This window comes from Talpa occidentalis, unplaced genomic scaffold (assembly GCF_014898055.3).
Source record: "Talpa occidentalis isolate TD23 unplaced genomic scaffold, MPIMG_talOcc4v2.1 talOcc4.11, whole genome shotgun sequence".
Classification (NCBI taxonomy): Eukaryota; Metazoa; Chordata; class Mammalia; order Eulipotyphla; family Talpidae; genus Talpa; species Talpa occidentalis.
Genome location: NW_023601104.1, coordinates 2,799,364 through 2,811,627, shown reverse-complemented (window position 1 = coordinate 2,811,627; position 12,264 = coordinate 2,799,364). Strand labels below are relative to the sequence as shown.

At 52.7% G+C, this 12,264-nt stretch overlaps 1 protein-coding gene across 2 annotated transcripts; it reads right to left on the bottom strand.

The window, feature by feature from the left end:
* Positions 1-4,840: 4,840 nt before the first annotated feature.
* On the bottom strand, positions 4,841-7,355 carry LOC119237890 (cytochrome P450 1A1). 2 transcript variants are annotated; one of them, XM_037501732.1, is made up of 6 exons: positions 6,510-7,355; positions 5,868-5,994; positions 5,690-5,779; positions 5,472-5,595; positions 5,279-5,365; positions 4,841-5,126 (listed from the first exon to the last, which is right to left on the bottom strand). In XM_037501732.1, exons 1-6 carry the CDS (start codon positions 7,353-7,355, stop codon positions 4,841-4,843), a joined length of 1,560 nt encoding a protein of 519 aa, XP_037357629.1. The 2 variants fall into 2 exon arrangements, with proteins under 2 accessions (XP_037357629.1, XP_037357630.1); XM_037501733.1 differs by lacking the exon at positions 5,279-5,365 and having other exon boundaries at positions 6,510-7,346.
* Between the last annotated feature and the right edge of the window lie 4,909 nt (positions 7,356-12,264).

The following is a 12,264-nucleotide window of genomic DNA, read 5'->3' as shown; positions in this document are numbered from 1 at the left end:
CAGATGTTAATAGACAAGCACAAGCCGTGGCCAGGGGAGAAATAGATTATTATATTTATAAGCTGTTTTGTGCAAGTATCTTGGTAACCACAAAGCAAAAAACCTACAAGACTCACAAAACTTAAAAAGAAGGGAAGCAAAACCTAGAACACCCTGCACTATTTAGTCCTGAAGCTGGTGGACCTATAACCATTAAGGTTGCTACATTTCACAAATAAAAATATAATATGTCCAGTTAAATTTGCATGTCTGATAAACAAATTTTTTCAGTATAAATAGGTCCCAAATATTACATGGGCCTACTTATACTAAAGATTTATTAGTTTTCAGGCCTGTGCCTCTATCTGTTCCCTAAAAAATGTTCCCTTATAATGATAAAAAAATACCAAGAAATGAGGCAGGGAGGGGATCCTATGATAACCAAAAATAATGCAGGATAAACAGGCTTAGTAAAGAGTTACCTAAAGAATTCTCCAACGTGGGGCCTCCCCGGTGGCGCAGCGGTTGAGCGCTGGGTTGCGAAGCTGCCCGCAGCGTCTGCGGCGCCGGTTCGATCCCCCGGTTGCTCCCCGGCCACAGGAGGAGGGTCCCACATGGCGCGCAGACCTCTCCTGCCGCCCGCTGCTCCCCTCAGCAGTGTACTTCGGTCCTTCTGCCTGTTCTGCTCCCTGCTCTGGCTCTGGTGAATTCTCTCACCCTCCCGCGCTTCTGACTGTACCCAGTGCATGTATAAACAAAAAAACAAACAAACAAAGAAATAAATAAATAAGTAAAAGCATGCCTCTATAAAAAAAAAAAAAAAGAATTCTCCAACGTGGTAAACAAAAAGAGAACCACAAAGGAGACTAGGGTTAGAAAATATGGCAATAAGGACTCAAGAGACATTGTTGAAGCTCAATATTGACCTTAAGACATACTCAGCTGCAAACAGAAAGATAATTAATGAAGGCCACACAGGTGACCTTCAGAATTGAGGATTCAAGAATGGAAGGTGATACGGGGTTATCACCAAAGTTGCACTTTGATGAAACTTTCCAATTGCCGATAAGGAGACTAACTGGAAGACAAAGGTGAATTTATTAAACTTGCCCAGCAATCAATACCTGCATTCATTTGGAAATCCTCTTCCCCAAATCTGTTTCAGCTAGTCTTAGGTATATTCTCCTGAGTAAGCAAACAAGATTTTGACTGGCTCTAACGGAAAGGGGAAAGATTCTGATGGGCTCTCAGACAAATATGGTCAGTCTCTGCATTCTGTAAGGCAGGTTTATTCTGGTCTCTTGATCACTGATGTGGTTTTTTAAATTGAAACATGTATTATGTAGCAATATGTTCATCCTTGTATAATTAAATGTTCAACTATATTCTCAAAGCTGTGCAACCATCACCACTAATCCCAGCATATTTTCCTTACCCCCCCAATTCTTCCCTCCTCTCACTCCCTAACCACTAAATTGCCTTTTGTTTCTGTGGATTTGCTGATTTTGGACATTTCGTGTGAACTGAACTATAAAATATTCAACCTGCATGTAATAAGCGGTCTGCCTTCTTTCATTCAGGATGATGTTTTCAAGGTTCTTCTTTGTTACAGCCTGTGTCAGTGCTTCATTCCTTTTTATGGCTGAACATGTCACTGTAGGGATCCACCACCTTTTGTTTATTCACCCATCGGGTATTGAACATTTTGATTATTTTCATGTTTTAGGCAATTATAAATAACATTATAATGAAGATTCATGTACAAGTTTTTGTGTGAGCACATTTTTCTATTATTTTTGGTATGCACTTAAGAATAGAATTTCTGGGTCATATGGTAATCTCTGGAGCAACTGCAGACGATTTTCCAAAGGGGCAACATCATTCCTCAGTAATGCATGAGTGTTTTTCTTTATGGATTCTAAGGTCTATCAAATTTCCTTAAAAAATCATTTAGGACCGCCCCCCCCTCCCCCAAATGAGGCAGGCACAGATTTTTCAGAAGTTCCAGAATGATTCCCTCATCGTGAGTACTCTGCCAACTCCAATTCCCTGAGTGGGCAGAGTTACAACTAGAAAAGTTCAAAACTTGTCTCTACCCTACCAGAAATCATATGACACCATTTCTGCTTTGACAGCCCTACAACCTAATCTATATTCATTAACTAGAGCTGTCATGGGCAATCCTATAGCCTGTTATTTCCTTTCAGTCAAACAAGGGGAAATCTGTGCTAATGTAAATGCTATTTTCTGTACCTATGTAAGTACCATAGAGCCAGTAGAAAAAAACCACCTGACTTTCTAAAATGGACCTAACTAGATTCTGGGATGTGCTTTCATTGCCTGCATTTAGTTATCTAGGTCTTTCCTTCCAGTCATTTTGACTGTCAATAGGCTTTTTAATTCTAATCATTGCCACATTTCATTTGGCAATGTAAGCAACCATCTCACATCAGGTGGTCCAATAATCACTCATCTTACAACAGAAGAAAAGCTTAATCCTGATTTAATCACAGACTACATTCTGTGGCTACTCTTCTTAATCAGCAAATTGATCTTTACTCAGCAAAATCTTGGCAATGATGAAAATATGGATATAATAAGTGAATGTCATGAGACCTAATTTTGTCTGTATGTGACAAAAAAGGATGAAGAGAGGGACCTCCCAGGTGGTGCAAGGGGTTAAGGCGCAACCTATGAAGGTTGCTGCAGCCATCCCAGTTCCATCCCAGGCCAGGGAGCTGACCACCATAGCGCAGCAGACCTCTCCTGCCTCACCCCCTGCTCCCCTCAGCAGTGTCTTTCAGTTCTGTTCCCTACTCTCTCTGGTAAATCCTCTCACCCCCCACTCCACACACACCTTTGGTCTGTACCCCAGCTCTTGTATACATAGATAAATAAATCTTTTTTTTTAATAAATAAATCTTTAAAAAAAAAAAAAAAGACTAAGACAGAACAGTCCTGGATAGCTGGAACTGACTCAATAATATGACAAGCTGATCTGAAGCTCTTATGTCATTTATTTGTTGTTGTTTTTCACAGATTGATTTATTTATGCATAGAAGAACTGGGGTGTAGGCCAGTGGTACAAGGAGATGGTGAGAGGAGTCACCAGAGACAGACTGCGGAGCAGAGTAGGCAGGTCTACTAAAATACACTGCTGAGGGGAGCAGAGGGTGAGACAGGAGAGGTCTGCTGCGCCATGTGGATAGCTCCCTGACCGGGGCTCAAACTCAGGCCCTTTGGGATTGAACTCAGGCCCTTTGCAGTGATAGTGCTGAGACTTAACCCTTAGGCCACCAGGGAGGCCCTCTTATACCACTTTGTTCTCTCTTCTTCACATCCTTTCTCACGGACTCTAACCTCAGTCAAGGTTACTCTGAGAACATGAGAAGATGAAACAAAATAAGACTTTGACACAGAAGTAGAATGGTGGTTGCCAGGGGCTTGGGGAGAGGAGAATAGGGTGTTGTTGTTTAATGGGTATAGTGTTTCAGCGTTACCCGAGGAGAAAGTTTTGGAGATGGTGATTCTCTTAGATTTGGCAAGGCCTCCCCTGTGACCACGGCCTCCCCTGCTGGACTTGAACATCTAGTGCTCTGAGGCCCAACCAAGTGAGACTGTGCCTCATCCTTCAAGGAAGTCTCTTAAGACCTGGTAACTTTTCCCAGCCCCACCTCCACGCTGGGTCTCCCCCTGATCATAAAGAATTGAATGAAGGATTTCTGTTGGTTTCGCCAAGCAGTTTGGGAGGCTCTCATAGGCAGGGACTGTTTTATTTACTTTACACCCCCAGGGCCTGGTGCAGAGGAGGCACTTTATCCATGTGTGACAGGTCAGAGAGGGAAGAAGGCAGTGAATTGATAGAGCTTGTGCCCCAACCAGATGTGAACTCCCTGGGAACTCCCTGAGAAGCCCCTCTTTGCCACCTCCTGTCCCTTCTCCCACCGTGAAGCTGGGCTTGGAGGGGGGAGGCATGTAGGTGAGCGATGCTTCATTCAGGAGTCAAAAAATCTCCACCTATAGGACTTCTGGTTAATATCTTTATTTAGTTCCGGTAAATGTTTCCTACACATTTCTGGATATTTGGGTTAGAATTTTCTCTATTGCATTCAATAAATTGTTCTCAAGTTCTCATATATGATAAACATACAAGTACAAAGCAAGCTAGAATAAAAAGTTCCTTGCTTACAGACATTTAAACACACATTTTAATACTGGGCATAAGGAACGGAAAGTAGTAGAATGTGATTGAAATACCACCTGTCAGTTATGACCTGGTCCTCGTGCTAGACACAGGCTCTTTCTCGGCTCCACTTAAACCCAAGTCCCCAATCCCTTCCTGGACAAGAAGGGGGCCTTGCAAGGCCAGGAGAGAGCCTAGATAGGGTAGAGAAAGGCAAACCTCCCAGAAGAGCATCCCAGACCCTTGTGGTCAGCTCAGCCTCATTCAAGTGGGGAGAGCACCTCTGTATGAGTGTCCCGGAGGCCTCTCCCTTCACTCTGGACAGCTCCCACGGGTCAGAGATTGGACAGGCCCTGCTGTAGGCTGCTTAAATGATCCTCAAGTCAATCAGTCCCCACAGCCAGTTGCTGCACTTAAGGCCTTCCAGAGAGGTCCTCAGAGGCCTCCTAGCTCAAATACAACTTCAGCTCTGTGTGGCCCTGGCAGGATGGCATGTAGAGGTGTGAGTCCTGGGTGGGATGCAGGCATGATCCCTCCAGCTTGCCGGAAACCCAGACAGCAAAATTCAGCCAGACCAATACCTGTAGTTTCTGGCCAAAGCTAAGACCCCACCTTGTGGGCTAATCCCCTGGCCTGGCTGCCCAGACAGACCAGGTAGACATAGTCTGGTCTTGGCCCCTAAGAGCGCACCTGCACCTGGAAGTGCTCGCAGCGGGCGTGCTTCATGGCCAGCCCGTACATGGGAGTGAGGTCCACGTTCACGCCTGGAACCACGCTGAAGTCCAGCTGCTGCAGCAGGATGGCCAGGAAGAGGAAGACCTCCCAGTGGGCAATGATCTCACCGATGCACTTCCTCTTGCCCAAGCCAAAGAGAATCACCTTCCCACTCAGGGTCTTGTTGATGGTGCCATTGGGGGTGAGAAACCTTTCTGGCCGAAACTCAGATGGGTCGCCCCACAGCTTCCTGTAATCGTGAAAGGAAGCTGAATTGGTAGTTTAGGATTAAGAAGCACCAAGCAGGTTCATCCCCAACCCCAAGAAGCTGGGGAATGGCAGGGACAGCGGAGTCTGAAGCCCAGGAGAATGGAGTTTTTCCCCTGCTCTTCCTCAACTTACTCGTCGTGGTTGCTCTGCCACTGGTTCACGAAGATACAGCGCCCCTTGGGGATGTAAAAGCCATTCAGATTTGTGTCTCTTGTGGTACTGAGGAGGGAGGACGCTCAGTCAGACTGGCTGCAAGGAGATCCCACGCCTCTCCCATACCGTATCCCTCCCATCCTGACCAGGCAGTGGGTTCAGGGGGCCTCACCTGTGGGGGATGGTGAAGGGGACAAAGGAGGAGTGCCTGAAGGTCTCCAGGATGAAGGCCTCCATGTAGGGCAGCTGGGATTTGTCAGAGAGCCGGGGCCGCCGCCCCCTGCCAATCACCGTGTCTGCAAAACACAAAGGCCCAGAACATCAAGGGGCTGCCCCAACCTTGGCAGGGGATGGGGCACCTTGAGTCCTTTGAAGGGAGCCACTACCTACCCATCTCCTGCTGGATCCTTGTCTGCACGTTGGGGTTCGTCATCAGGTACATGAGGCTCCAGGAGATGGCAGTGGTGACTGTGTCAAACCCTGGCCAGGGGAGAACATAGGGAGCAGTTAGGTGGTTGGTGGGTCAGGGTACTTGGGCAAAGGTCGGGCACGCTGGGGTAGGTCATACCCGCTCCAAAGAGGTCCATGACGACATTGACAATCTTCTCATCTGAGAGCTGAATGTTGGCGTTCTCGTCCAGCTTCTTGTCCTGGCAGTGCTGGATCAGGCTGTCTGTGATGTCCCGGATGTGGCCCTGCATAAGGCAAGGCTCCCAAGTGAGCGAGACCCCAGACCTAGACCGACCTTTCCAAGCCTGGGTCCTCAACCCCTAGCCCTGCTGCTGAAAAGGTGACCCCCTCTCTGAGACTGCCACCCCAGCATCTTTCAGACTTTCTCCTCCGTCAGAACACCGGCACTGCAGCTCAAAAGACACCTGACACACTGAGTCTGGTGTCCTTTGCACGTCCTTTTTATCCTTTTCTCTGCTGTGAGGCCAGGAGACCAACTCTTTAGCTCCTGTGGTCCCCACGGGAGCTGACTAGGGGTTTAGTAACTTGTTGCTGTCTGCCAAAGAGTTAGAGAAAACCGGTCAAGAAAAAGTTTTAATTTTCTGCCAAGGATGGAATTCATTCCATGAATGACTTCAAAATGCCAGGGCAAAGGCCCCTGGGGGCCTGCCAACCCCCATGCAGCTTCAGTTATCTCTGACCTCCTGGCCCCTGACCCCACCCGCTCCCTGCTAAGCCCCTGCCTCCCTCCTGCCTCTACCTTCTCAAATGTTTTGTAGTGTTCCTTGACTATCTTCTGCAGAAAGTTGTAGAATTTCTTATTCAGGTCCTTGAATTTAGCCAGGGTGGGGTGGGGCAGGTAACGCAGGATGGGGATAAAGTCAGCGGGGTTCCCGGAGGCAGCCATCTCCCCGAACTCATTGCTCAAGTTGATTAAGCTAAGCAGTTCTTGGTCATCATGGTCGTAGCGGCGGCCAAAGCACATGGCACAGATGACATTGGCCACTGACACCACGATGTACCTGTAGGGGTCAAAGTGCCCAACTCCAGCCATCAGCTCCTGAAACTTGCTGATGAGGTATTCGGCCTCCTTGCCCACGTGCTCCTCCAGGTAGCAGGAGGATGAGGAAGCTGGGTCGGAGGCGATGGAGAAACTCTTGAGGGCATTCTGGGCCAGGCGCCGGCGGGCGGCCCACACGGGTCCAGAGTCTGGGTTGAAGGTCATGCTCTGGCCATCGGTGATCAGGGTGAAGGTGTAGAGGTCAGGTCGACCTTTGAAATCATCGCCCTGCCGCACCAGGGCCTGCCGGATGGTGTCCAGACCGCTGAGCACCACCACAGGCGTGCAGCCGATGCGGATCTCCAGCACGTCCCCGTAGCGCTGGCTCAGCCGGGACAGGGCCAAGTGGGGGTTCTTGCCCAGGGTCAGCACGTGCCCGAGCAGGGGCCAGCCCCAGGGCCCTGGTGGACTCTTCTGGCCTTTGGGGACCCGAGGCTGCCAGGCCTTGACCACCCAGAATACCAGGCAGAAGACAGTGGAGGCCACGAGCAGCTCCGTGGCTGAGATGGGGATGGAGAATCCAAACACAGGAAACATGATCAGCATAGAGATCTCAAGGTGGCTGTAGAGAGAGGGGGCAGGAGGCAGATCAAGAGGTGAGATCAGGGATGGGGGAAGTCAATGTCCTGAAGTGTCAGCATGCTCTTCAAGGAAAAGAGGAATACCCAGAACTGCTCATTGGGCACGACAGGGAGGAGGTGGTGGGAGAAACTGCTTTTGAGTTGCCACGGTGTACCAAGAATTCAGTCATTCTTCACTGGTCCTAGCCACAGCCTCTGAACTAGGCTGCAGTGAGGCTCAGAGAAGTTAAGCAACTTGCCCAAGATCACAAAGCCAGTAAGTATTAGATCCATACCTCCAACACAAACCACCTAATTTCAGACCTCCCTCTCTTAATTGCTGCCCCCACCTAAAACAGCATTTCTCAAACTCGAGTCTGTCATTTCCATATAGCTTCTGCACTCTTCTTAACTTCATATTTTTCTAAATTCAACTTTAAATCCACCCACCTACCATCATCCCAAACAATAATATCTGTGTGAAAGAATAGGTTTGATTTCTCCCCCAGAACATACATTAAGATAAACACATAATAGATGGGTCGAGTCCCAAGTCTTGAGCATTACCCACCACACTTGGGGAAATGCTGCTGAGGGATCATCTACTTTCTTAGCCTCATTTCACAGTTGGGGACACTGATTTCTGAGGGGACACTGGCTTGGCTAACATCACCCAGCACTCAAGAACAGAGCCAGAACTGAGCTCTTTTAGGGAAATCTCCGTAGGAAGTTTCCAGCTGCTGCGATAGGCACCTCCCTTTGAAGAATGATCAGATCAATGCATGAAAAAGAACATTCCCAGAAGCCTCACTTCTCTACTGCTTAATCTCAGGATCTAGGAAATCCTGCCTGACCCTGAGACAATGTGGTCAGGGGACAGGGGACAGGAAGGCCACTGCCAAGCCCACTCCCAGCCCTAGTTCTTTAAGTCCAACGGCCCCACAGTTTAAAAGCAGCTGGAGAGCAGAAAGATTGAAGCTCCGGATCACAAATATCCAGGCCAAGGTTTTGGTTGAGCTCAATTCTCATGAATGAGTAGTCACTCATTTGCTTGCTCTCCTGGTGCAGAAAAAGCCTAAAATCAGGGGAAGGTTCCCTAGCAGCCCAGAGCTGCAGAAAACTACAGACTGGAATTTTAAAGATTCGGAATGGATCTGATTTTAGGCCTGGGCTTGGTCTAGAAAAGGTGTGCGAAGAACTGCTCTTTCCAAGGCATCAAGGCTGTGGCTGGGGCATCTGCCTGGACTGGAAGGTGAGGACTGAGTGTTCCAGGCCAAATGGTGTGGCCTTGGTCTACTCATTTTCCCTCTCTCCGCTTACATCATCTGATAGAGTGGGTGAGACCTGAACTCTAATTCAGGGTGCCCAGTTGGATCTCAGCAGAGACCCAGATGCCACCTGGGGAAACTCACAGTCTGGTTAATGAGGTCTCACTATAAGAGAACACCCACATGGGGAGATTGTATGGTTCCCACTCAAGTGTTATCAGCAGGGAGGCTTCTTGGAGGAGCTGGATCCCAAAGTACACTGACACCCTGAGTGAACTGCCGAGAATGCTGGCCTTATTGTGTGTGGTGTCCCCTTCCACACAATGGGTGCCCCAAGACCTCTAGCGTTGGTGAGATGGTAGGAGGCTAAGAGAGATGGTAAGTTTTGGCGGACTGATAATCCAGTTCCCTGCAGCTCTCAGTCTCACATGACTGTCCCCAAGCAGAGAAGACAGTCAAGGAAATAGGGAAGGCCCCTGAGCAGTGCCCAGGACTCCTGCTAGGTGAGCCTCCCTTGTCCCTGCCAGCACATCCTAGTTCAGCACCAGCCCCACCCTGAAAAGGTAAAGTCAGTCAGGAGTCGCTTTTAGATAAGGCAGGGTACAGCTGGTGGGAACTCAAGCTCCCCATCCATCCACCCTGACTGCCCCGGGAGAAGCCCCGTCATCAGCAGCCTGCTGTGGGAGAAGCCACAGACTCCCAGCTGCCCTCAGCCATGCCCTGATTCCAGCCTCCCAGGAGACCCTGACCGGAAAGTCACAGGCACTCAGGCTGTCAGAGGGGCTGGAGCTGGAGCCTGGGCATCTCCTGCCAAGGTCCAGTACTGGCTATAAGACCTTAGGCAAGTCCTCCTCTTCCCCTGGCCTCAGTTTCCCCACTGAGGAGTTGGACTGCTGGTCACTGAGGACACACAGCCTACTTTTTTTTTAAGTTTTTTTTTTAAACATTTATGTATTTATTTATTTATTCAAGCACTGGATACAGTCAGAAGCATAGGAGGGTGAGAGAATTCACCAGAGCCAGAGGGGACAGCAGAGCAGGCAGACTACAAAGTACACTGCTGAGGGGAGCAGAGGGCGGCAGGAGAGGTCTGCGAGCCATGTCTGCGAGCCATGTGGGACCCTCGCCAGAGGCCGGGGATTGAACCAGCGCTGCAGAGGCTGCGGGCAGCTTTGCAGCCAGCGCTCAACCACTGCGCCACTGGGGAGGCCCCTCAGCCTACTTTTTGAGGTGCTAAAGCAGCAGCGACCTAGGAAGGCCTGGCGGCATCATAATGTTCCTGGCCATGGGAGGGAGGTAGCAATTCCGAAACCCTTAACACTCACCTGTGATGGTGAAGAGGTGCTGGCTGAGCTGGGCGCCAAGAGTGGTCTCCAAAGAAGATCACGGAAAGCTCCAAGGACTTGTCACCTTCAGAATGAGGGTGAAGGCACTGCCACCTTTATAGGCACACACGATGGCCACGCCCCTGGAACGCAGGGGAGGGGAGCAGACAGAGGGGAGTGCAGCAGAGATGGGGGCAGGGAGGGATGGTGGCTCTGGGCCACGAAGAAGGGGGTGAAAGGTGGGGGGACAGGTAAGAGCCTACTGTGGGGACAACCTCAGCTAAGTGACTGTACAGAAAGGGGGTGAGGGCTGGGGACTCGGGATCCCGGATTCCAAGATACCCCATGGACAGTGCAGAACCCGGGGGTGGGGTGGCGGGGGCGGGACGGGGGGTGGGGGCGTGTGGGGGCTGAGGGGGGGTTCTTGGGAAGACGTCCCAGGACATTCCAAAGAGAGGGTGCGCGGGGGGCGGGCGCCTCTCCCTCACTCCTGGTGGCACGCGGCCGGGCGGGCGGGGTGGAGCCGCGGGTGATGACCTTCCCGGGCTGCTCGTCCCGGCTCGCGTGCGAAGCGCGGCGCCCCCAGCCCGGGGTCACGCGCCGGAAGGCCGGAGGCGCCGGGGCCGGCGGGTGCCCGGCGCGCACCAGCTGCAGCGCGGGTCTCGGGTGGAAGAGCCGGGGCGGCCTGGCTGGGGCTCGGCGCCAGCCCTGGGGTCACTTTGGAAAGATGAGAACCCTCAGCCCGAGCCCCGGCCCCTGCGGCGCCCCCTCGGCGGCCGGGGGTGCTAGGGCTTGGGCGGCGCGGGGACCGGGGCGCGCCTGGGGCTGCGCGGCTGCCTCGGCGGGGAAGGCTTGGGGAGGACCCCGAGCCGGGCGGGCAGGGGACCCGGGGCCGGCGGTGCCCGGGGCTGCAGACACCTCCCCGCCTGGCGTGCGCGCGTCGGGCGCAGGCCCCGGGCAGAGGTCAGCGGCCCGGCCCGGCCCTCCGGCTGGGGGCGCGCTGCCCGGGGCTCGCGTGAGAAGCGCCCGAGGCCAGCGCGGCCGCGCCCCCCGCCCGGCTCCCCGCCCTGCGCGGCGCCCGCGGTCACGCGAAGCTGGGGGCGGGGGGCCGGCGGGCGCGGGGCTGGGGGTGGAGAGGAGGAGCGGCCGAGCGCCGGCGGCAGGTGGGGAGCGGTGCAAAGGGCTCGGGTTCGCGTGCGGAACGCAGCTTCGCAGCCCGGCGGGCGCTCGCGTGTGTCAGGATCTCTGGTCCACGCCTGGGGCGGGACACGCACCCCAGCGCGCCCGGCTGGCCAGACTGGCTGCCCCGGCGCGGTCCCCGCCCCTGCCGAGTCCTCCCGAGGTAGGATGTCCGGGACAAAAAGTCGCATTTGTGTGTCTCCCTCAACCTGCCCCTAACCAGCCACAGCGCCCGCCCTCCAGGCTCTGCACCCCTGACCCAATAGACGATGCCGCCGTCCAGCCCCCAGCCCGGCCCGGGGCAGAAAACAGCGCCTCGCGCTGCTCCCCCATCTCCCACTCAGCGGATGCCGCCTGGTGCATTGCACAAATGCAAGCGCCTACTGTGTGCCGCTGTTGGGGACGTTGGCGGCTAAGCCACACTGACAGCACTCCACTCCTGCTCCCGTGGAGCTGACGGTCTGGCGGGCTTGGGCGAGCCCTGAGCCCTTAGGCCGCCGGGGGACAGCAAGGGGGGCAGCCTGCTCCGCAAAGGAAGGTGAGCAGGGAAGTCCTCGTGGGCGAGATGACACTGAGCAGAGGCAGGAGTGTGGAGTCCAGACTCAAAAGGCACAGCTGTCCTGGCGAGGAGTGTACTTGGCAGGAAAGGGCATGCTCAAAAGCTCTGCCAGTATTGCCAGCATTTCTTAAGGGAAAGAGCAGTCGGGGGCACTTGTGGGGGAGTTGTCCTGGCATTTAGTGCCCCCAGGGGATGGGATGCTCTAGGGAGCAGCCCTAAGTCAGGCGCGGGGAGCACTTCCTTAAGAAACAGGGAGCTGCTTCTGTGTGAGATGGAGAATGTGCGCGGCCAGATCAGGTAAGATTATTCAGCTACTGCGCTAGGAACTGACTTAAGGCCAAGGACAGGTTTTACACCCTGACTTCTATCTAGCCCCACAGCTGTATGCTCCTGCAGACCCCCTTCCTTGCTCCCAGAGCACGTAGCCTCTGAACCAGGTTCCTATTTTCCTTCCTCCCTCTCCAATTCCTTCCACAGCCTGTGCAAAATCTCAATCACCTTGCCCCTTGTGTGTCTCCCATTTTTATGAGAATAGAAACCCAAATCTTTTGCAGGGCCCACCAA